The sequence below is a fragment of the Nesoenas mayeri genome (genome assembly GCF_963082525.1).
Source record: "Nesoenas mayeri genome assembly, chromosome: 15".
In the NCBI taxonomy this organism is placed as follows: domain Eukaryota; kingdom Metazoa; phylum Chordata; class Aves; order Columbiformes; family Columbidae; genus Nesoenas; species Nesoenas mayeri.
This window is the reverse complement of record NC_137559.1, coordinates 8,174,110-8,198,930: the sequence shown is the minus strand read 5'-3', so window position 1 is coordinate 8,198,930 and position 24,821 is coordinate 8,174,110. Positions and strand designations below refer to the sequence as shown.

Genomic DNA, 24,821 nt, shown 5'->3' with positions numbered 1-24,821 from the left:
CTGTGCTGAGGATACTGATGGTTGGAACACTGTGCGGCTTTTAGTTCTGTCATGATAGCTCACCCTGTTCACCAGAGTTTGTTTCCCTCCCAAAAAAAGCCACACAGAGGGACAGATGACTCAAGAATGGGAAAGAAAAAGATATAGTCCAGAAAAACTGTTGATAAACTCTTTCCTTTGATGTCCCTCAGCAGCCGTAAAGTCCTTGTGCCATTTTAATGTCTTACTGGCTAAATATTTATTTGATAATTTGTAGAATCACTAAAAAGAACAAGAAAAACGTTGAATAAACGGATGACTTCTTGTTCTTCCAACCAATATATGGCGTGCCACAAAAGAAAGGGCTATAAGTCATTCACCTTTCCAAACCAAAAATACAGCTCTGTTCATACTGCAGTTAGTGTCTCTCACTCTTTGCTGTTCGCAATATTCTTTTGATACAGCATCCAAAGAACATTGTTGCCTGAAACATCAAAGTGATTAATTATCCACCTACTAATTTTTCAAAAATTGTTTGAAAATGCTGCTTCTTACTCATTCTTGCTGGGAATTTGCTTTTGCCGTCATAAATTCATACCATTTAACTGTGGGAAGAGGATCTGTATGTTGGAGTGTTGTGTTCTCACTTCTTGTATACTACCATGTTTCTCTAACTTCCATTTACTTCAAGTTTGTGTTGTTTTTCTTTTATTGCAAATATTAATTAATCAGCAAATAACAGATCAAGAAAACTGTTGATGCCTTTGCTGTAAAGGAAGAGGTAGTTCAGAGGGCAGGACAAGGAGCACAGACACCGATGGCTGTGAGACTTCTTCATGCTCTGGGACCTGTGGTGAGAAATGAGCTGAAACCCTCAGCACTGTCCCCTGACAGGGAGAAGTCTCTTTGCCTTTAGTTCTCGGGTGGGCTCTATTCCCCCCGTAAGACAGAAGCTGACACTGATAGCCAGCAAGTCCCCTGGCAGCAGGAAACAATCCAGGTGTGCTTTTGGTCCCTAAATTCCTTTCTGTTTGGTTTTATGAAATACTGGATTCGACCTTCCCTCTTAGCCCCAGATTTTTCGAAGTGCTTGCAGCCCAGTCTGCGTATTGCAGTCGTTGTACGTTGATGCCCCAGTGCAGTGTGTCTGATGTAGATGTTTTCTTGAGTGTGGGTCTTAAGCGGTAGGACTGGGACTTCATATTTTAAACATCTGTGAGAAAGCTGTTAGAGCAATGGACAGTCTAAACTCCTGATAATGGGAATCCTTTCACTTGTATGAACCTAGTCACAACCATGATCCCAAATCTACACTGAGAAACACAAAATTTGACTTATACTAAGAAAGAAAGAAAATCACTGATGTGTAGCTCTGGCCAGCAATTTGGACAGTGTTCTGCTGTCCTCCATGAAAAACCCATGAACTTCTACCTTCTCTCCGTGCAAGTGATGATAAAAAACTGTTGCAATAGCTCAGGGCTGAACTGGGAGTTACTGACTCCCCTCACTGGTGTTAGGGAAGCTCTCCTCTGTCCCCTCACGGGGGTCTGTGGAAGCTGGGGTAAGAAGCTAGGTCTGCATTTGGGCTCTTTAGAGAAGGACACGTGGGTGTCTTTGCTTGTGCTGCGTGGTCTTTCAGCAAGAGGCCCTTCACCCTCCACAGCAGGACACAGAAGCCTAGGGAAGCCTAACGAAAGTGATTTATCTTCCTCAAGCGTGAGTCAGGCAGTGCCACACAAACTTCATATTTCTGGGAGAGGAGATGAAAACTGCCTGGCCTTTCTTTTCAGGAATGGGCAAAGAAGTGGGGAATCTGCTCCTGGAGAACTCGCAGCTGCTGGAGACCAAGTAAGGAACGGTTGTGTGCTCTGACCTGCCTGCGTATTTATAAGTGAGATGTCTTGAAGTAGGTCTTACCCAGAACTCCTGCCTCACAGGGGCTTGCTCACTTGTCTGACAGTTTCTCTTGAATACTTGTTGTTCCTTTAAATGTAGAAAAGGAATTGCTCTCCTGCACAACTTTCCTGTTACCTTTCATGGGCACTTGGGTGAGGTCTCTGGGCATGTGCTGGTGGGGTCTGATCCCAACTGAAATCAGTGGCAAGCTTTGAACTTCAGAGGGAATCTAGATGTGGGTCTGAGCCTCTGTGAGGGTGTTGCTGTTTATAAGCTTTTATTTGCAACGTTTGCTATTTGGAAAGACAATTTTCTTACTATTGAGAAGAGTTTTTAAAGATTTACTAGTTGATAAGGGAGAAGCAGACAATGTAATGGACTTACTTTTTGAGAAAGGGTGGCAAAGCAGATACTAAGCTAAGCAGCCAGGAAGAGGAAGGCAAAGTATTCCTAGGGTAGAGCTGGAGAACTTACTATAGGAAGCTGCTGATTTTAAAGATGTTAAGGTATTTTGGAGCTGATTGGAAGTGCTTATTTATATCACCATCATCCACAATTATGCACTATTACAGATAATAGCAGTTCTGAAAGGCATGTTTCAGACCTTCATTCTGTTAAAAATAGTTTTGAACCATACGCAGATGCCAGGTTACCATACACCTGCCTTTCTGCAGTATTCTGCCATCTTCTTAAGGAGATCTTGGTCTGACAGTCAGGATCCAGGACTGGACAAACCTCATCCTGGCCAGTTGTGGTGATTTACGGTTGGACTCAGTGATCTTAAAGGTCTTTTCCAACCTGAATGTTTCCATGATTTCCGTGTTCTTCTGCAGCTCCTTCTTGCCAAAATCTACTTTTCCATGGGTTATAGCTGGACTGATTTGTTTAAATACACTCATTTCAACTCTCCTTGTAGTGCCTGTGACTTTAGTTTCAGGTCTCTCTTATGGACAGCTGCTGGTTTTGGGCATTTTTGCTTATTGTCCCTTTCACACCTTTAAGAAATGCTTTGAACGTTGTGAAGAATGATTTGATTGCCAAGGTGGACCAGCTGTCTGGAGAGCAAGAAGTGCTGAAGGGAGAGCTGGAAGCAGCAAAGCAGGCCAAAGCCAAAATGGAAACCAGAGTCAAGGAGCTGGAGGAGGAGCTGAAAAGGTGAGTGATTCACACCCTGCCCCAGGGAGCTGGGAGCACACGAGTGATAAACCCTCCTCCTCTGTTAGTTTTGCTGTTTCCATCACGGAGGTCAGCGTTGGAATTCAAAGGTAATTCAAGGCTGATGGTAGGTGGCTGAGATATTTTTAGTGGTGCGTTGTTTTTATTGGACTAGAACATATTATTGAATGTCGGAAAACCTGCAGAATTTGCCTCCCCAGGACTAGGATTCTGCAGCAGCAATTGCGAATCCAGGCTCCCTGGAGGGAAGTGTTCAGAGTGTCAGTCTGCAGTTTGAAACAGAAAAAAAAAGGGGTCGGAATTTCAAAACCAATCGCTTTGAAGGAAACTGTCAAGAGCACTGTCAAGAGCTTTATCCTTGCAGCAGCCAGGACAGCTCTGAGAGGGATGAATGCCCATTCATTTAATGAAAGAGCTAATACAGACTCCCACAAACAATATTTAAATGTCAGTATTGTTAATTGTTTTGTTGTTCATGTTAAGAATGAGAAGAGGCAGAAGGGATGTTAAAGTCCCATGCAAGTAGCATGTGGTGAGATAACACTGTATTTTCCATTCAAACTAGAGCAAGCGAAGCCTGAATAACTAGCAAAGCCTGTGATGATTCCCCATCCTTAAAACCAAAGATGACCTGCAGGGCTCAAAGCAGCAGAATTGTATTTCGACTAGCTGTGCGTTGCACTGTGGTGTCTCAGTTCAGAGAACAGTGCTTATTTTGCAGCTGGAATTTGGAAGGTCGCCCTTGTAATCTGAGTGCAGAATCACCAAAATTAACACAAATTGGTCTCTTCATTGTTCAAAATGTCTGAAATAGAAGTAGTCTCGCAGCAGTGGAAATAGGTCTGATTATTTTTTTAAATGCTTGTTTAGTCTCTCGTAATATATGTAATATATATATTATATCTATTATACAGTAGGGACATGGACTTTTAACTGGCAAGTGCGAGTTTTTAGGAGATGAAGGCAGCAATTTTTTTTTCTGCCTGTCTTTGCTGTTAATAAAAGTGCTTGTAATTCAAATGGGACTGCACGGCTGCACCGCAGTATGGAGGTTAAAGAAATTAAAGGCACTCAGATAAATACTTTAAATATTTTATTAACACACATTTGGTGTTCTCTTCTTTACCATTATGGCAGACCGTCCTTCACAATTGAGACTTCTTTCACTGCACTGAAAGCAGAAGTAGCCCCAAAGAACATAAGCCAGCATTTTCACTGCTGATAGAGGCTCGGTTTTCCCATGGTTCAGATCTCATCAAACATTTGAACATAGATTATTGCTCTAAAATAGAAATGGGCTGGTCCATTCCAGTGGTATGTATTTTAATGCTTACATCAAATATTCCAAAGAAATGGTGTGATGTTGGTGAAGCTGTTCAGAGTAACGTGCTGCAAAAGGGAAGGAAAAATACCAGAGAAGCATCTCATAAGTTGGACACTTAGGCTGTGGTGTGAAAATGTTTCCTTGTGATGCATGCAGACAGACCTTCCCAAAGATGCTTGTCCTCCCAGAACACCTCAGGGCCACCCATGGTATCACTTGCTGGTTTGATGCCTTTCTTCCTGTTTCCTAGAGTGAAATCTGAAGCGATCGTTGCCCGACGAGAACCCAAAGAGGAGGTGGAGGATGTAAGCAGCTATCTCTGTACAGAATTGGTATATTACATTACTAAAATGCCTGCGGGGAGAGGGGGTTTATATACTTACTCTATCTTTCTTCTATATATCTGGGTCCTGAGATGCAGATTGATCTTTGTTAACAATGAGGGCAGCTGCAGGTTTTTGCTGATGAGCTTTGCTAATAGATGCCGTGAGATTACCTCTTCATATGACTTTCAAACCATAGTTTGGCACAGATATGCACTGACACAAGTGGCGATTACCGTGCACAATGTGATTTCCGTAGAACAATGTCTGAGCAGTGTCCCGCTCAGCACCTTCCTGTTTTATGTAGGTCTCCCTAATTTTTGAGGTAGAGGCTTTTCAACAAAGACCAACTGTAGGGAAAAAATAAAATAAGGCAAACTGAACTGCTAACAGAGATTTTACCTGTAAATATCACTCTGCTGGGACAGGAAATTAGATACATTTCTTTTCAATATCACTGTGTGTAGAAGATACTGGAGCAGGTTCAATTCTATCCTAATTTTATTGACTTAACTGGGGTGAACTTGGTTTGTTGAGAATTTGGGCAGATAAGAAAATGTTCAAGTTGCACCCATGAAATGCTCAGGAGCGCTGGATTTCTTTTAAGCTGAACTGGCAGGAGGTCTGTTTTTTTTAAATAATAAAAAATGTTTGTAAAATTATTTTTAATTTATATGTTTCTTGCTTTGACTGGTCATACATGTTTATTCCAAGCCCAGAGAGGCTGTAGAGGGACTCGGTTAATTTGCGCTATTCCAGCTCTCAGTACTCACCACACAGGCTGAGTTTGGGAATTGCCACAGTTCAGGCACAACCCAGTGCCACTGCCTAATAATGACCTCCCAAAATCCTACGATTTCTTTTTGGGCAGGTGTTTTCCCCGACTTAGCCGTGTTGTTCTTGTTTCCCACTCCTCAAAAGGGACAGACAGAATCTCATTTCTGTTGCCTCCAAAGCCACATGTGCCCTCATTGGAAGGCCAGGTTGTACCACCAAAGTGGAAAAGGCCATTCTTTAGTTTCTTGTGCCCTACACCTTTATCAATGTGTATTAACAGAACATCTCCTTCCTAGTCCCTTTGAGGGGACAGGTGGCATTATGTGGTGCTCCTTGCTGCTTGTGGCTGGATTTACTAATGGACTAAAACTTTGGTTTCCAAACTTCTGGACCAACGGACCACTCTCAACTCTCGGGATTCCTTGCAGACTATCAAAGCACCTTGCTGACAATAGTCCCTGGGTGGGGTTTTCAGTTTGGTGGTGGTTCTAATTCTAATTTCCATGGGTTTGCTGAACACCCCAGAGGTCCGTGGGCCATAGTTTGGAGATCACTTGTCTGGAATTAGCACCTCATATGCAGAAGGACAGCTAACAAATATGTCTTTCTGTCTCATGACTTGTCCTGTACTAACATCAATCCCCTTCCATCTTTTGTTGGCTGAAGCAGTGCTCCTCCCCCCTGCAGGACAACATTCCCATAGCCCAGCGCCGCCGCTTCACCCGCGTGGAAATGGCTCGGGTTCTGATGGAGCGCAATCAATACAAGGAGAGGTTGATGGAGCTCCAGGAGGCTGTCAGGTGGACAGAGATGATCAGGTGAGACTGAACGGTGGTGAACATTTGCTATTCAGGACAGAACCTGGCTGTGTTTGACCTTGTGGTTGATGGAAACCCTACTGAGATACGGGTTGAGAAGTGTTGAAAGTTTTCCAAACTGTAGATGCTTCTCTCCTAATGCCTGATACTTTTATTCCAGAACCTGGGCTGCAAATCTCGAGTTACCATCATTATTTGGAGACAAGGGGCAGTTGCTTGTCTTGCTTGTTTCTTGTGTGCTAATTAAGCTAGGAGAAGCTGTAGGGAATAGGATTGCTTCTAATTAATTCTAAGGGCTATGACTTGAAATGAATATAGTGCTGGGGTTTGTAGTTACCAGACTAGAGCTGTGGCAATGATAATGTTGCAGGGAGCTGATAAAACTTCCAGCTGAACACACTTACTTGCACTTCATTTCAGTTTTGAAATGTGAAGTGATTGGGTGCGCTTACATTAAAGACCAGTGCATGTCAGTTCCTCTGTTGTGTTTTGAAATGCGTTAGAATGGATTCTGAATTTCACATGGTTTCCTTGATGGAAGTGGCCTACTGGTTGGCAGAAACTTGGGTACAAGAAGCTGAAATTAATTTGCTTCTGCTATCTTTATTCTTAGAGCTTCCCGTGAGCACCCATCTGTTCAGGAGAAGAAGAAATCCACCATTTGGCAGTTGTAAGTTCTTTGATAATTTGTGTAAGATTAAGAAAAGGGGAAGTGTTGCCATTTCTACTTCAGACAGCAACTTATAGACTCTGACGTTAATGAAACGTCAACTAAAAATGTTGTTAGCTGAACCCTTTTGCCTTCAAGGGCTTCCTTTGTTCCTAGTGAAATTAAAATCAGATCTGAACATCTGCATTGGTTTTGTTCTGCAAGCTGAAAGATAGCAAGTACCTTGGAATAGAAACATACATACAATCAGTTTTAATACAAAACTGTTTCAGAAAGTATCTCTGTGGAAGCTAAAAACACCTTCTGTCAGTTAAACTGAGGACGTAGCTCTGTGTTTGAAGTAGGGCAGTTATCATGAAGGGCTTACAGCCTCTGATTGCTTACCTGTTGCTTCCCTGTTGTGAATCGACGGTGTGTTGTGTCCCCAGGCACCTTTTATCTTATTTCTTGGCCTTTTTCTGTCCCTAGCTTCAGCCGTCTGTTCAGCTCTTCCTCGAGTCCCCCACCAGCAAAGAGGACCTACCCGTCAGTGAACATCCACTACAAGTCTCCAACCACAGCAGGGTTCAGCCAGCGCCGCAGTCACACCATGTGCCAGATCTCCTCGGGCAGCCGCACGCTGGAGTTCTTCCCTGACGAGTGAGTCGCGTGCTGGGTGCCCAGCCAGCGCTCCCTGCAGCTCTCCCAGATAGCAGCTTTTCTTAAAATAACCTGTTTTCCACTTTTTAAAAAGTCTGTGTGGTGTTAACATGTTTCTGTCTCTGGTGGTTTATCTCTCTGATCTTTCACTCATTAACTACCACGTGGATGGGCTCAGCAAACTTTATCCTCCCAAACTTATTGCTGCTGTGGCTTTCTAGGCCATGATGGTTCATCTCAGCAGGGACCACTGTAGGCTTGAGTTGGCCTCACCCCTGGTTCTGCACTCGTGTTTGCAGACTGCGTGATAGACTGAAGTAGGACTTCTGTGGGAGAGTGTGATGGCAGCGTTAGGACAGTGAGATGGAGTGTCTTGCCCAACCCTCCTGACAAGGAGATTAGAAGTTCTCTCAACAGCACATTTAGGTCACAATATCTGGCTTTAATCTTAACAATGCTAAAAAGAGCCTCTTAAGTGTTGCTACTGTGGAGTCTTCTCCCTAGCCTTTATCTCTCTGGCATGAAGGGATAAAACTCTTCTGTGCTTTACCTGATGTCAGACTGCGTGTACCATGGCGAGGTTGTACAGTTTCATATACGGTATGTTTTTGTGGAAAGACTTTGGAGAGTGTCATGGTAAAGTATTAGAACTTCAGCAATAAGAAGGATTTGTTGGAAAGGTGCCAGATCAGGAGAAGAGAAATTGTCTTTAGAAGGGTAAATTTGGATTTTATAGGTACTGCCTGCCTTTATTCTGTTCGTTTTATCTGCTTACAATATCATAGTCACTATGTGGTGTCTGAGTGCTTTCAGCAGTGCATTAAACGATGTGACTAACCACTGTCAGAAGTTGTTTGTTCTCTCATCCTCTCCCCAGGGGCCGAAGCACGTGCAGGGAAATGTTTTGTTTTAGCAGGAGGTTGTTTTTATTTTAAGTGTACACGCCATTATGTTTGTGCATGTGTGTGTAGGTGTTTCTGTTGTGGACTGGATTTTTTGCTGATGCTTGTACCTTGGAATGATACTTCAAAAACCTATTGAGAGCTGGAACTGGTATTCAAACAGCCTTTATTTATATTAAAACATATCTTAAAAGCTCACAGATCAATTTTTCTTTTAACCTTTGCCAATGTAAAACTGGAGTTGTTCCAGCTTGAAACCAGCAGTTTCAACAGCAGTTAGTACGTATTTTCCTTGTCAGCAAAGAAACCTTTGAAATGGACAGAAAAATAAATAGTTGACTATAATGAAGAAGGGAAGAACTCAAAATGTCTTCCTGATGGAGACGTTAGATCATTAAATTTTAACAGCTAAGCAAAAATTGGTGTAATCTCATAGATTCATAGGTCTTATGGAAGGTTGATTCCCTGTTTGTGAAGGGCTCTTGGAGCACTGAAGGGGAGATGACAATGGTTTGTCCTGTCACATCGCTCGGGTAACGGAGCTGCAGGTTAGGGATGCCTTTGCCTGCTTCTTAACAGTGTTTTTCTCTCTCTAATTTCCTGCATCTGTTTTCAAACATGGATTTGGTTTGCTTCGTGTTTCTTCCCCATGTTACAGCAACACTCCCTTAACCTCCAGCTTCTGTTTTTAACCAGAGATTGAGAAGTAACGCTGGTGCTTCTCTCCTCAGTGACTGCACGTCCTCCGCACGTCGCGAGCAGAAGCGGGAGCAGTACCGCCAGGTGCGCGAGCACGTGCGGAACGACGACGGGCGATTGCAGGCCTGTGGCTGGAGCCTCCCTGCCAAATACAAGCAGGTAGGGACCACCCTCCAGACAGGCTGAGGGGACATCGTCCCTCACAGTGAAACCTGTGAGGACCTGACTCTCCCACTGGTAGCCTTAGCCTTAGTCCTGAAATATTTCATTTAGAGGTATCATATGCATGTTTTATGATAATTGGATTAATCTTTTCTATATGTTCACCAAAGTCAATGGAGGGGCCATTCCTCTGCATGCAGATTGCTGAAAGAACCTATCCTAAACCAAAAGTAATTCATCTTTGTCCAGAGCCCAGTATGTGTTTTTATTTCTGTGTCATCTAATGTTCACATTCAATTATATGTTTCATTTATACCCTGAGAACTTTACCAATCATTTAATATAAAAATCAAATGCAGCGCAGTTTGCTTCTACTTCTCCCCAGCAGTAACACAAAATCAAATGCCATCAGCCTCTTTTCTTAGCCTGTGACTCATTGAACTGGTCAAAGATGACCTGAAAGGAAGGAGTCTTGCAGTGTGGCTTGAAAGTGGATGAGTTTCAGGCCATGGTTGAAGGGAACACCAGTGTTATGACTTCTTTCCTCTTAACAGCCCTTTGTCCATCAGCAACGCAGTGTGTAGCCTCTGCTGAGCAGAGCTGGGGCACCGTGTCACAGGGAGAGGGGCAGTGTCTTGGGTCAGCTGCTCCCAGCCCTGTAAGGACTCTGTTTCACATAAGATGTGAGGTGAAGCCTCAGTTGCACCCATCTCTGAGGCTAGTAAGTTGTGTTCTGCCACGTCGATGTCATCTCTCACATCATAATCTGGTGTTCACAGCTTTGTACTGTTCTTTTTCATCTTCTCTTCCCACCCCAGCTGAGTCCCAATGGTGGTCAGGAAGACACTCGCATGAAAAACGTCCCTGTGCCTGTATATTGTCGTCCACTAGTAGAGAAGGACCCGACCATGAAGGTACGTTGTCTCTGCATTCCCTTGCGGTTCAGCAAGGGGACAGGGAATAGCAAACAATTTTGGTTGCTGAATGTGCAATTTTTACAGCAATCTCTAATTTTTTTACATTATATATTCAAAAGTCTGTCTTCTGCTTCCTTTTTTGAATGGTCATTTCTAGAATGCATAGGGAAAAGTACCTCTCTCTGTAAGGACATAATTCTCTGCTGATTCTGGTTGCCAGGTCCTATGCTTCTGTCTTACATATTATACTTTTTTGAGACAACTCTTACATCAGCAACATTTTATGCTTATAAGGCTTTCACTAAGACTCCCATGGGTATAATACAAAACAATATAAATTCATGAAAACAAGCAAGTGAAAGTAAAAATGCGTTTTGTCATTCATTTTAAATTTCCATCATTGATGGAGATTCACTGGTAATGGGCCAAAATAATCTAGAGCAGACTTTTGTGAAGCTGTGTATCAATAGTGGAATATTTTGAGTAGAACTGCAGTTGAGAATGGATGGATGGTCGTCTCTCTGCGGGAAGCACTTTTATCTGCTGTAATTAGTTGTTTTGAGATAGGTAGCGTGTCATTAAGTTTATTCAGAGCTGATTTTTAGAATGTCATTGTGGTGTTTAAATGGTAAGAAAATTCTTATGCTGTTGTTTGTAGAAGGTTGGTGTGATCTTTGGATAACATTCAGCATCTTTCCTTTATGATTTTGGGTGAATGCATTATTTGTTTCTGTAGCGCTGTGCCCAGGATGTGGTGTGCTGCTTTCTCTCCACACTCGTTCCACAAGGAGCTAAACCAGCAGAATTTTTTTTCCTTTTCCTTTTTTTTTTTTTTTTGTAACTTCACTTTTTGCTGTCTTAGTTCTTTAAATAGTTCTCTAAGATTAGGTAAACACTGATTTTTGGGCAAAGGAGTATGTGAGGAAGCAGAAGAGTGCAAGTGGTGCGAGGGGGACAGGAGTGCACTGAATGTGGATCCTCAGCCAAGCAGCCACTGCCAGTTTTGGCTGAGCAGTCGTGCTCCTTATACTCCAGGCTAGTGATACCTGCCATGTCCTGCATGCTCTGCTACCGTGACTTAGGAACACCAGACTCAGAAAAATGGGAGGACATTTAATAAGCTTGTTCTCAGTTATGCACCTGATTTATTATCTTTGTTTTCTTTACATTTGTGAGTCACATCTGTTAAAAAAACAGTTATTTTTTTGCTAGGTTACAAGAACCTTATCTTACCTCCATCAAATCTGACTGTCTCCTAGTAGGAATCAACAAGATTTGCTGTTTACAAGTAAATATTTTAGATGTTTGACATGTGTCCACAGTTCTCTACAAAGGTGCCTGAATTTCAAGAGACCCCAGAGCCTACAGAGTTCTTGGTTTAAGATTCCTATTTCTGTTGCTTAGCTGTGGTGTGCGGCTGGAGTCAATCTCACGGGATGGAGACCTGTGGAGCAGGAGTCTGGGAATGGACAGAAACTGGATCCTGGACGTGATCCCCTCACCTGTGACAGGGAAGTGGAAGGCGAGAACAACAAAAGTAACCATACCTCTCCTGAAAAGAAAAAGGTCAGAAAGGAAAGTGTTTGTTTGTTTTCCTCCAGTGTTTTTTCTCATTCCATCCTTGACAAGCCCCCCCTCTCTCAATACCTTTGTACTATGACATATAACGCTCTAACTTGTACTTCTGAGACGTTGTCTTGTACAGCAGGGTTCTGGTGTTCTGGTTCTTCAGTAACTTTTACGTGTGATTTGGGATAAATCACCCAGGATAAAATTTTCCAACTTCTGCTGTTGAGACATTTAGAATTTTGAAAAACAATACTGATAATAAGTGTAATTAAGTGCTTGATGAGGTTGCTAGGAAGATTATGGAGTCCTCATCACTGTAAACTAAAAATAAATCCAGGCAAAGCTTTGTTAAAAAGAACAGTGACATAGCAGAGTCCATGAGTCCATTTGGTTCAGAAGTTGAAGCTCTTGAGATTTATTCCAGCTTTGGTTTTTAATAGTGTTTAGTGTTAGGGGTCTTTTTGAGAACCAAGCTGTAATTTGCAGATAGTAATACAACGTTTTATCCTTTCTGGTTTGTGGGGTTTTTTCCACACTGTCTTACACTGCTGCCCTATATTCTTCTGAGGTGAGCTTGCTTAAGCTGGCAGGTCAAGTACATTCCAGCTGTGTGGTGTTCTGTCTAAAGTGAATGTTCAGTGATACATTAGTCAGACATCTCAGAAGGGAGACTAATGGCCAAACTCCTCCTGCCCTAAGGAGCCAGACAGACTTTGTGGCTGGTGTTCTGGATACCAGTGTGGTAACGTGAACGAAATTTTCATAGCTGATATTGCTTACATGCATCAGCTAGGAAGACACTTCACTCTTTGAAGCCAGCATTGTGGTCTTTGCATGTGTAAATGTTACCAAGCACTAATACGCGCGGTCTGATCTGAAGGGAGCACTGATCCTGCCTGTGTGTTTGCTCTCCTGAAGGCAAAGGAGCTCCATGAAATGGATGCCACATCCAGTCGTGTCTGGATCCTCACCAGTACACTGTCAACAAGTAAAGTTGTCATTATTGATGCCAATCAGCCTGGCACAGTGGTGGACCAGTTCACTGTCTGCAATGCTCATGTGCTCTGCATCTCCAGCATCCCTGGTAAGTGGGGCCCAGGTGCACTGGCTGTGACCTGCACAGGGTCACCCGCTCCACCGAGTAGTGACAAACGTAGTGTCCTCACTTCAGAACTAACCCTTGGACTCTGCTGCATTGTGTAACTGTCCCTCAAAACCGTAACTCAGACCTTGCCTTCTTGTAGGACCTTTCCACAGAGTTCCCTCACTTTCGAATGTTTAGCAAGTGGTTCCTTTGGCACATAAAGGATGGGTTTTGGGAGCAAGTGTGAGCCTTACCCAGGTTTGAGAGGGCTCTGTAGCCAGCCTGGATGTTGATGCTGCATTTCAGTTAGCGGTGACAGCTAGATTTATGGAACAATCTGTTCTTTGCCCTTCAGCGGCCAGTGAGAGCGATTATCCTCCAGGCGAGATCTTTCTGGAGGGAGATGTAAATCCTGAAGAGTCATCTGGAACAGATGGTGTCTTGGCAGGAATCACTCTGGTGGGCTGTGCAACCCGCTGCAATGTGCCACGAAGCAATTGTTCCTCGCGTGGTGACACACCTGTGCTGGACAAGGGACAGAGTGAGTTTTGGGACATAAAACTTAATGGCAGTCCAGTTATAGCTAGTCCTATGTGAGCTTATGGTCTTACAGCTGTCCTGTCCCTGAGTTAACTACTTCAGAGGCCTCAAGAAGTTTCTTGCCTCAGGAAGAGGCCAGGCCCTTTTGGTACGTTTCTCTTCAGAGCCCTCCTTTTCTCTCCGAGTAATCCACGCCCTGCAGCCTGGTTGTGGGGATCATACAGCAGAGTATTTTGGAAAAGTGATATATTTTCTCTGCTATAATTGCTTCTGTTCTCTTTGCTTTCTGCTCTGAACCATGTTTTCTTGTGAAGTCAGTTAAGCCCATATGAAAACCGTAGTGATGCCCTTGCTGACTCCATACTGCAGTGGGCAGCCCTGGACAGCTGCTGTTTTTGCTCATCACAGACTGTGCCTGACTTTAAAATAGCCTCTGTTCCCCATCCAAGCAGAAAACATTGCATGTTCTGCTGTCTGTGGTACAGGTTCAGGGCTTGACTGAATTTAGCAAGGAAGGATAAATTAAAAAGCTGACAGCCTGTTTTCTTTATAGCTAACTTACCAGCTCATTCTCCAATATGTCTCACACTGTTCTTTGCCTCTTAGGTGAGGTTGCTGCTGTCTGCAATGGGAAGATCAACCAGTCCCAGTCTACTGAGGAGGCAACAGAAGCTACGGAGGTACCAGAGAACGGTACAAGTGAGGCAGAGCCTGCTCAGGCCCGGCCTGGGCCCCTCACGGAGCACGTGTTTACAGATCCAGTCCCTGCACAGGCACCTCTCGGGCAGAATGGGTAGGAGTCTGGGGCCAAAGTGCCAGTTCAGTTATTTATCAGCTCTGTTTTCATAAGCTTTTTGATAGGAGAACCAGCCTGATACTCTGATAAAATGTCAAACTTTTTCCAGTTTTGTGGCCAAATAGTATTACATCTGGGATGATAGGCAAAGAAAGAAATGAAATTAAAATAAACATGGTTCAACCTGCAGCAGACTGTGTCAGCTGTTTAAGTGCAAATACTTGATCTCTCAGTATGAATTTAGACCTGCTGTTAATACAGATCTTTCAAAGTACATGTACACTTCATTTTCTTACTGGAGGAGCATATTGATCCATGTGTAAAAATAACAAGCTATTTATTCTAGTAGTACCTCTAATGTGCTCTAAAGATAATGAAGAAAGCACATTCTCCACCCAAAAATTCTTAAGACAAATTAGTCTGATGTGATAGCCTGAGGAGCAAGGTGGAAGTCCTGGATGGAAATCGTTCCTAAATGACTGAGTTGTTCTAAGTTGTTCCTGCTGAAGTTGAAAATGAACAGAGAAAACAGTGTTTATACAGTAGTACTGCCAAACACTAAGTTAAGCTCATAGATTTGAAGTACTTTGTATTGGTGGGGAAAAAATGAAGCTTTGCAAATTGCAGATTCAGGAGTCAAGCATTAAAAAACACTGACCAGAAGGAAGTGATTTGTGTATACAAGTGCCCTTATCTGCTTGTGAGTGCCAGACTGTGAGCGCAGATGGGCATTCTGTGCATTGCTGCTAATAAAAGCCTCTGACAATGTTCTTTTGCCTCTTCAGGGAGAATGGGCAGCCGAAGATGGAGTCAAGCACAACATTGCCAGATCAGGAATTGAACGGGGATGCTGCTGGGACTTGTACCAGTGCTGCCCCCACCATGTGGCTGGGAGCACAGAATGGCTGGTGAGTTCCCCATGGGCTGGCAGGTCTCTCTCAGCTCCATTCCCCTCTGGACACCACTTGTCGTGTCCTCACACCTTTAGTTCACTTCTTGTTTCTGGGGTAGTTTTTCATTGCTCATTGTTATTCTGAGCCCTCTGCTCATCGCAGGCACAGGGATTTAACCTCACTTTCTTACCTAACCTTCACCTTCCCACCAGAAGAAAAGACTCAAGCCTAGTCAAGCCTTGCTGCTAACCCTCCCAATTTGTCCTTTCTCGCAGGCTTTATGTGCACTCAGCTGTATCCAACTGGAAGAAGTGTCTGCACTCGATAAAGCTGAAGGACTCTGTACTGAGTCTAGTGTAAGTGTGCATGCCAGAGGATGCTGAAGGAGAAGGTTCAGTGCCTAAGCAATATTTTAGATGGGGGTAGCAGCTCTCTGTTAGTTGTCTTTTTCTTTGCTCTTCTAATTGTGTTGGTTTGTGAGGAGGGTTTCCCAAGGTGTTTGTTATTGGAAAACCTCATACTGAGTCATTTTTCTGCTCAACTGCAGACCTGACCCATTCAGTGAATAAGGTACTGAATGAGATTAGTAGTATCAGGAGGAAATAAGTGGGGGAGGAGAAAGGCAAAATTTCACTGGAGTGTTAATTAGGTAGAATTTGTTGAAATTCATGAGTTTGTAGTGTGAAGGAAAAGTTAACCTCCACAGGAAATTCATGGATGATCTTACTACAGCGAAGGTAAGAGCTATGACCCTTGGTCCTTGCAGGATGTTCCTTCAAGTGCTAAACTGAGTGGGAATTGTAGACAGAACATAAAGATGGCATGCATGGATGTCAGAAAATATTTGTTAGTCACTTCTCCAGATTTTTTTTAAGTATTTACTTTTTGGTAATTCCAGGCATGTGAAAGGGAGGGTCCTTGTTGCTCTGGCAGATGGAACACTAGCCATATTCCACCGGGGAGAAGGTAAGAATCAACGCAGTAAGAGAAAACCAAGCTTGGCCAAGGATGTAACAATGGATTAAATGCTATTCTGGGTCAAGAAGGAAAGGTGCTGGCTTGCCACAGTACAAACATATGGGGAAGGTTCAGTACAAACATTCATGGGAAGTTCACAGTCATAAGCAAAATGAGCATTGCAGTATTAGCTAAGCCCGTGTACCTAGACATACATGGAAAGGCAGATGATTTTATTGTATACTGACATGTCATGAAGGAGATGCAACTTTCCACACTTGTTTTTCACCATAGATGGTCAGTGGGATCTCAGTAATTATCACCTAATGGACCTCGGTCACACTCACCATTCCATCCGCTGCATGGCCGTTGTGTATGATAGAGTCTGGTGTGGCTACAAGAACAAAATCCATGTTATCCAGCCTAAGACAATGCAGATCGAGGTATGCACATGCTTGTGTTGTATTTATTCTTATAGCTGGTTTCTGCTGCAGGTATGGAAATGCAAAACCTTTGTATTGATATTGCTGGCTGTAGGACCCAAACTGTCAACCAGGGTCATGTTATGACACAGTTGGCCAGGGGGTGTATTTATTCCTTCCTCCATTTGCAGACCTTAAATCTTTAGATAAGTATAACCTGAGCACTTGCTTTGCCTTTACTAGTGAGTCTGCGTGGCCACGTACTGTACAGGTGTACATGTGTGCTCACAGCTACCCTTCTGATATGGTCTAAGACTTCTCCATCTGTAGGCATTGTGGCACAAAGGAAGAGTACAGTTAGCAAGCCCCAGTGATCCCACTTGCCTAACTATAAAATGACATTTAGAGACTTTTCATTGATATTCAGTCCAGTGCTGTGCTACAAACCTGTTTGGCAGTGCTTGGAATAATTCTAATCAAAGGGAGAAGAAGAGTGGAATCTGAAGTTCGTGTCAGTGAGCCAAGGCAGTTTGATTGTTGGAATTTATACTGGAGTTGTGTGTTTTCCTTTTCTACCAAGCACATTGAAAGCTCTTCGTTTCTAAATGTTATTTTGCTCCTGAAGTGGTCTGCAAAGACCATAATCTCTGTAGAGCTGCTATACAACTCATCTTCCAAGCGAGGGACTTTGCACTGTAGTGAACTTCTGAGGTCAGTCAGCATTAACACATATTCTCCAAGAGCTTTGAAACCCAAACAAGTGATCTCAGTGTAGGAGAACGGAGTAAATGTGCAGATGATTGCAAACCTTTTGTGAACTCACATTGGTCCACCTGTTTGGCATTTCAGAAATCCTTTGACGCTCACCCTCGGCGGGAGAGTCAGGTGCGACAGCTGGCGTGGATTGGAGATGGAGTGTGGGTTTCTATCCGCCTGGACTCCACTCTGAGGCTTTACCATGCCCACAGCCATCAACATCTTCAAGATGTCGACATTGAGCCTTATGTCAGCAAGATGCTAGGTGAGGCAGTAGAGGCTGTCAATAAATGGTCTGTTGCATATTGAGATCAGAAAGAAATCAAAATTCATTAGCGGACCTTGCCCAAAGTCATAACTGGCTCTCCAATTGTTGTGCATGTTTACTAGGCACTGGAAAGCTGGGCTTCTCGTTTGTGCGGATTACAGCCCTGCTCATCGCTGGCAACCGCCTCTGGGTAGGGACAGGGAACGGTGTCGTCATCTCCATTCCTTTGACTGAGAGTAAGTGACGTTTATTGGAGATACGTCTGTGTTTCCCTTTAAAAAGAAGGACTGTTTTTGCTTGTCCCTTGTGCAGCGTGGCAGGTGGATCTGGCAGGCTGATGCTTTCTGCACAGCTTTACTCTGAACCTGACGCACCTTTGATCATAGCAGTGTTCAGAGAGAAGCGCCCTGAGTATGAGCCACCCTGAACTTGGTTAACTGTTTATTAAGGAATTAAGTGTTCAGTTGAATGGATTTAACCTGTTTAAAACCAAATAGATATTTGTTACTGTCCTGTTCAGTTCAGTTGAAGCCATTTTCTTCTTGGAGACCAGTGACATCTCTGCCATCTGTACAGTCTTCTTTGCTGAGTGTGACCTGGACAGAGCAGACTGATGTGAACTGGTTCTGTAGCTACCGGAAAGCAGGAGAAACAAAGCTTTGGGAATTGTAGTAAGTCTCCAAAAGGAGGCCACAGGATGAGAAACCACCAGGAAGATTTCCCTGGAAATTTTGTCTTGGTATAGACATTTAAATGTCTCCATGACAGTATTTTCCAGAAACTGACCTTGGAAAAGCTTCATTTACTCAAATTAGGGCTCAGCTTTATCAGTCGAGTAGAAATCAGTATCCTACACCAAATCCAACCTGGTGAGGAGACCCAGCAGTAGTAGTTAATAGGTGCATCTCTGACACTGGAAGTTTAGTTGAAGCTCTTAGTAATCCTGCTCTGTACCTGCCAGTCAGCACCTAATTTTGAAGATCTGTTCCACATTATAATGGGGGAGTAGGATTTGAGGCTGATTGCAGTTGTTTTCAACAGAAAGCAGCCAAATTTGCATTTTCTCACCACTGCCAGTAGGAAATCTGAGAAGCAAATGGCTCTTGTATAAGAGGAGCAAACCTGGTGTAATCCTTGTGGAGATCAGGGCTGAGGTGGTCTCCTCTAGGGCTGGTGGAGCTGGGTGTGCCCAGGACTGACAGCAGGAAGCCAGTGACGCAGTCATCTTTGCACATTGCAATCTTGGTCTCCTTTCTGACCCCCTGTTTTAAAGGCCATTCTTCCTTGAGGCTGCTGCCCTAATCCTGAGTCAAGCTTGTTCCCTGAGTCAAGCTTGTTCCCTGCTGTAAACGAGTTGCACTATCTCTTGGCATTTCTGTAAAAATGTGGTAAGCAGTAAGGTCTCACTGGAAACTTTAGTAATGGATCTTTGTGACCACGGTCCCTCTCCCATCTCAGATACTACATTTGTCTTTCTAAGATAAGAGCAAAGTGAGCAAGAACAATGTCAGTATAAACTGGTCAGAGCCTGTAGCTCCTGTTGCAGTTTCTCTCGGTTTTATACGTTTCTCGCAGTAATCACCTTTTTCTTCTCTCCCGTCCTGCCTGACTCTTCCCCTGCCCCTCTGTGTTCCCACCCCTTGCCTGTGCCTAGCTGTAGTCCTCCACAGAGGCCAACTCCTTGGGCTCCGGGGTAAGTCCGTTGCCTCCTTCCTCCAGCTTTCACTCCTTTGACACCCATTCACCTTTGCAATCACTTCCCTACCCTTCCATCCTGCTATTCAGCGCTCTCCATCCATTTCTCCTCATCACTCTATGTTGCATCTGAGAAAAGCAACCAGAGACAGTAATGTAAATATCCTCATTTCCCATGGCTAAAACCATTTTCATCCACCTCATTAGCCATCCCTCTGGGGTTTATTTTGTGTTAAGAGTACTTTATCCTTCATCAGTAGTTCCCTGTTGTGATAAATGAGGTTTGAGATTGGGGACTGTAAAAGCTCATTCAGTCAGAGTCCCAGGAAGCAGGAGTGGACTGTTCTTCCAAGGTCTTCCTTGGTCATCCCCAGTTTTCTAAGGATGCTCCTCTGATTTGTTCCAGGCCAAAGGCAGGAGGTGCTGTGGCACCTGCCAGCTGCAAGTAATCAACCAAGATTTTTAACCATAGGGGACGTTGGTAAACATTAAGAATGGTTTGGTTTTGTGCCAGTTAAGGCAGAGTCTGAGTTCAAATTTATGCTTGCTTAGCCTTTCCAGGCTCAGAAATGAGTATTTTTTTCTCATTGTAAGACATTTCTGTGGCTGTCCAGAAGCATTATCAACATGGCTCTCCTCCTTCTAAAGTATATGATACTGGTTGCAGAAGCAGCCAGATACTGAGCAAGAAAAAGTGCTAATACCAGCCCCGTGTGCCGATCAGATGAGATTGTCCAGTTTTAGCTGCTCACAGCAAACAAAAGCACAGAGGTGCAGAGAGCCTTCATCTTGGGGATCTTCCTCCTGCATACACTGGTTCTCATTCTTCCATCAAAATATTTGTACTTGTCTTGCCATCCCAGCTTGAGGATGATAGGTAAAAGTCTCCTTTGTCCAAGTCACTTAATAATTGAAATCCAGCCCGAACCAAACTACAGAACTACAGATAATTAACAAGCAGTGTGGTTGTCTCGCAGGAAGTGAAAGCCTTCTGATTTCAGTACTGTTTCTGTTTGACTGGTGTGGGTGCGTGCGGAAGGAAAGCATCTCCCATCCTGAGCTCTGAGCACTGGTCTCTGTTCCTTGATGAGCACCTCCGTTCTCGAAGCCTGGATCCGAAGGATATGGGCCCCTGAGCCCACCTTAAAACCATTGGAAGCTGTGGGTGGTGAACAGCTTTCAGATGTTCATTGCTTGAGCAGCTGATTTTCTGGTGTCATGGCTAAATTGAGGACTAAGGAAGAACCTCACTCGGCTGCTGTGACATCTTCTGGGCTGAGAGGTCTTCACCAGACGCAGGGACTGCTTTCAGCAGCCTGTGTGCTCATGGCTCTGCATGAGCAAAGGATGTGACTTGGAAAATAAGTAACTTCACCAGTCCACAAATAGCAGTGATTCTTGTCCAGATAGCCTTAATGTCTCACGGGTACAGTGGACACCTTAGGATACCCTGCCAGGTACTGAAGACCAAGGTTGATTCTAGGGCAGTAGGTGATTTCTGGAGGATTGCTGCTGGTAAAGAGGCCTTCACTGGAATACCTCAGAGACCTGGTCAAGCTTGCCCTAGGGTCACTCTTGCCTAGCACCTCCAGGGATGTGTGCCTCATTAGTAGCCAAATACTAAATTTTATGAGAAAATGTAGTTTATTATAATAAGTGGATTGTTACCAGCTTAAGAGAGAGAGTCTAGTGTGGTCTTCTCAATCACATCCTTCACAGGAGACCTTTAAAGAGACCTGCATCTCTAAAGGTTTTCCTTCATGGCTCATTAGTTTTCTTTTTGATTGAGTCTCTTCTATAAATGGGACTCAAAGCTATCGCTGACAATATTCCTCCTCCCTGTCCCCAGCCAACAAGACTTCACCAACCTCTGGAGAGGGCAAAAGCTCTGGTGGGGTCATCCACGTATACGGTGATGACAATAGTGACAAATCTGCCAGCAGCTTCATTCCATACTGCTCCATGGCTCAGGCACAGCTCTGTTTCCACGGCCACCGCGATGCTGTCAAGTTCTTCGTCTCTGTGCCTGGTAAGGATGAGCCCAGCCCTTTCTTGTGAGGGTCTTGTCCTGCCATCTGTTCTGCGGCAGGAGTGTGAGCTGCTCTGCAGTAGACGGCTGCCCGTGCCATTTGTACCTCTTGCAGATCACTGCGGCTCAGGCATTGGTACTTCAATCTGCAGTGACTTACAGATTTCACCAGCAGAAGGAACTGGTCTGCCCAGTTGTGTGTGTGTGTGTGTGTGTGTGTGTTAACCACATGGGGCTGACCAGGGGCACTGACAGCACCTCTGTCCTCTCCCAGGCAATGTCCTGGCAACCCTGAATGGGAGCGTGTTGGACAGCCCTTCCGAGAACCCCAGCACAGCGGCCACAGAGACCGAGGGGCAGAAGCTGAAGAACGTCCTGGTGCTGAGTGGAGGAGAGGGGTACATTGATTTCCGGATCGGTGAGTGCTGGTGGAGGGAGGGATCTGGAATGGGGGGAGGTGCAGGGTTGTGGTTGTGAAGAGAGGTCACTGCTGTGGGGAGTGAAATCTGAAAAGCAATGCTTTCTGTTTCTTCTGCCTCTGAGGGCAGATAGCAAGTGTTTTACTTGCACAGCATAAGGCTGCCAAACCGTGCTCCTGCCTGTGCCTGCAGTGCCACACAGTCTGCGTTAATGGCCCTAGAAAGAACAAAATCACCCATGCCACTGGCTCCAAACATTGCTGCCCCACTGTGGTCACCTGTGCTGCTCGAAGGCTCTCTATGTTGTAAACATTGGCTTCTCTGAAAGGAAGGGGGATTTTCTCTACTGCTGCTTTTTTCCATCCATACAGAAAAGCACCATGTTGCTATAAATGTTCTCCAGACATCAAGGAAGGTCTCAGCTCATGCTGTCTGTTGTCAGGCTGCTGAGACTGTAGCAGGGATACTGGCCTCTTTGGAAGTATTCCAGAGCAGTGCAGTTTGGGATTTTCTTTCTTGCCTTTTTTATTCTCCATTTTTTCTTTTCAGGGGATGGAGAAGATGATGAGACAGAGGAGAATGCAGGAGATGCCACCCAGGTGAAGCCAGTACTTTCCAAGGCTGAAAGGAGCCACATTATTGTGTGGCAGGTATCATATATCCCTGAGTGAGAATTTCTCCTTTCCCACCAATGTAAGTGTCCCTCCTCCCGCCTGAATGCCAAGATGTACATACAGAACACCTGCATTATACCTGCTGCTGGAAACCGACCCCAGACAACTGCAACGGCTCCTGCCTCGGACTGTGACCCCCTTCTAACCCCTGAACTTGCAGCTTTCATCTTGGGCCCGTGCGCTTTCTGCGTGGTTGGATTATTGTTCTGCTCTGGAGCTGGCATCTACAAGGAGAGAAATGGCAGTGCATCGGTGAAGTGAAGCTTGGAGCTAGGACTGTGCAAAGCCTTTGACCAGCACTCGGGAGCTGGCAGCTGGATGGCGAGTGGCTCAGGTTCTCCAGCAGTTGCCTCACTCCCACTTGCATGAGAAGAAGTACGTTCCCCCTGGCATCCCCCACCAAAGTGGTGATGCTGAATCACAACTTCTGCAGCACCCTAGCAGAAATCCTTTCTAGTTCACCAGTGGACTTTCCACCTTATCCACCCTTAAGCACAGAATAATGTCCCATGGACTGAGAGCAGCTATGTCCAAGGAGTGTTCAACCAAAAGTGGTGTCAGGGTTTGGGCAGCACTTCAGTTCGGCTGGATGTGCAGTGCCATTACTGTGGGCAACACATCCTCCATACTTGCAGATGGAAAATCCCCCTCCTCTGCTGCCTCTGCTGTTGTCTCAGCAGTTGTGTGCTGGGTGACCGTGTGTGTCCCGAGAGGATTGCTCGGTAGCCTCGGATGGGAGACGGGTGTTTGATCGTGGAGGCCACAGGGCCTTTGGAAGCTGTGGTAGAGAAGGAGTACTGAAACCTTGCTTTTCTAAGAGCAAAAAAGGGAGCCATACTTTAACTTCCCCTTCCAAAAATGGCAGGCAGAAGAGAACTCGTGAGTTCATTCTGAAAGGTTCACTAGAAAGCTATCTCTGTGTAGCATTTTTTGCTTTTAAAAATACAGGTGAGGGCAGATGATGTTGGTCTGCTGTGAATTCTGCATTAACACACTGAGATTACCTTGTCTCCTAAGGCTGTGTCCCTGTCCCAGGAACTGCTGGAAGGAGATGGCTGTTTTCCTTCATGCTCTGGCTGTCGGTTAGGAAAGGCTCTGTAGGTGCAGTCAAGGTATAGAAAGGCTGTGTCTCACCTGAGGTCACACAGAAAAAGGAATTGAGGCCAGATCTTCCAGCTTCTTTTACCTAACATTGCGAGCACTGACTTTGTTAGTATGAAAAGCAGCTCCAGATGTAGAGGCAATGGTTTGTCCTCCCTTTCTGACAGCAGAAACAGTCCTGTCTCCACAAGGACACGTTCAGTTTCCTTTGAATGCTCCCTCCCGGATGTGCAGGACTAGAGTGAGTAGCAGTTGTTAGGGATGAATTTGGAAGCTTCTTGTGGTCATCTTGTTTCTTCCCTGAACTGTGCAGCCCTCCAGGGTTCACAGGGATGTCCTAGTGCCAGTGCGGCACTATGGGAACAGATGGGGGGAGCCTCCATCTCCTGGACATCTCCCAGCTCTGTCCTGTGCTTGTCCTCGTGGACCAGACTGCCCCCAAGGCTTGTTATCTTAAGCCACTCATGCTGCAGGGATGCAGTATTCCCTGGGGAAGCTCTAACGGGTGGCATTTGTCCTGATGCAGCAGCACTAAAATGCTTTTGGGATCCACAGTTCAGAAAAGGCTGGGGCAGGAGGACATCTCTGGAGAACAGAGGCCTCAGCCACCAAAGTACGGAGCCACCGTGGTGGCGACGCTGCCTGTGAGCGGTGCTGGTGACCCACACCGCTCCCCACCGAGGCAGGAGAGCGGTTGCACAGTGTCCTCCAGCCGCTGGCATGCCGGGCTCTGTGGCTGACATTTGGCTAAGGGATGCTTGGAGCCACCACTTGCATGCAGGGGGACATTTCACCAGGGACATTTCACTGGGGCACTGCTGACCGTGCCAAACTTCTCATTCACTTTCCCAAAATGCTTTCTGCTAGGAAGAGCTCTTTGGATCACAACACAGAGTGCATTATAGTTAACAGGATCAACATTTAGATCACAGATTCCACAGACGTGACGGTTCATCAGTTAGGGACAGGTAAACTTCATCATTTAAGCTAACTGAAGGAAAAAAAAAAGTGACCTAGTAGGCCCAGTTCCTTAGCTCTATCAACCCTTCCATAGGAAATTATAGAATTGCAACGTTCTTACCTCTTACTGTTTGTTCTATATCTGGTTTTAGCAGTCGAAGTGACAGTACTCAGTCTTCTGTCACCCACTGGGCCCTGGCAACACAAGGAGACCGGTCTGGGGCCTCTACCAACAGGTTCTTTTCCAGCTCAGTGCATGTTTTCCTCCAGGAGAAGCACATGTCTAAGAGGGGCAACTCCAGCTACGTAGAACCAGCCTCTGCTGTCAGATCCCGTGGGTGTTTGGTGGCTGCTGGGCAGCAAGGTGAGAACTGAC

General features: G+C 44.9%; 1 protein-coding gene across 1 annotated transcript in view; it reads left to right on the top strand.

Annotated features, from left to right (window-relative positions):
* The window catches only part of MAPK8IP3 (mitogen-activated protein kinase 8 interacting protein 3), a gene marked incomplete at both ends in the record, with an annotated part of 56,321 nt that extends 33,940 nt beyond the window's left edge, over positions 1-22,381 (top strand). The window contains 22 exons of the mRNA XM_080354302.1: positions 1,770-1,827; positions 2,878-3,030; positions 4,626-4,707; positions 6,142-6,293; positions 6,907-6,963; positions 7,432-7,602; positions 9,236-9,362; positions 10,184-10,279; positions 11,687-11,848; positions 12,770-12,935; positions 13,291-13,476; positions 14,082-14,268; positions 15,057-15,179; positions 15,440-15,520; positions 16,063-16,130; positions 16,416-16,564; positions 17,393-17,564; positions 17,690-17,803; positions 19,222-19,260; positions 21,112-21,291; positions 21,566-21,709; positions 22,260-22,381. Coding sequence (XP_080210428.1) covers positions 1,770-1,827; positions 2,878-3,030; positions 4,626-4,707; positions 6,142-6,293; positions 6,907-6,963; positions 7,432-7,602; positions 9,236-9,362; positions 10,184-10,279; positions 11,687-11,848; positions 12,770-12,935; positions 13,291-13,476; positions 14,082-14,268; positions 15,057-15,179; positions 15,440-15,520; positions 16,063-16,130; positions 16,416-16,564; positions 17,393-17,564; positions 17,690-17,803; positions 19,222-19,260; positions 21,112-21,291; positions 21,566-21,709; positions 22,260-22,381 — 2,789 coding nt within the window. The remainder of the gene's footprint in view (positions 1-1,769; positions 1,828-2,877; positions 3,031-4,625; positions 4,708-6,141; positions 6,294-6,906; positions 6,964-7,431; positions 7,603-9,235; positions 9,363-10,183; positions 10,280-11,686; positions 11,849-12,769; positions 12,936-13,290; positions 13,477-14,081; positions 14,269-15,056; positions 15,180-15,439; positions 15,521-16,062; positions 16,131-16,415; positions 16,565-17,392; positions 17,565-17,689; positions 17,804-19,221; positions 19,261-21,111; positions 21,292-21,565; positions 21,710-22,259) is intronic.
* Positions 22,382-24,821: the final 2,440 nt, after the last annotated feature.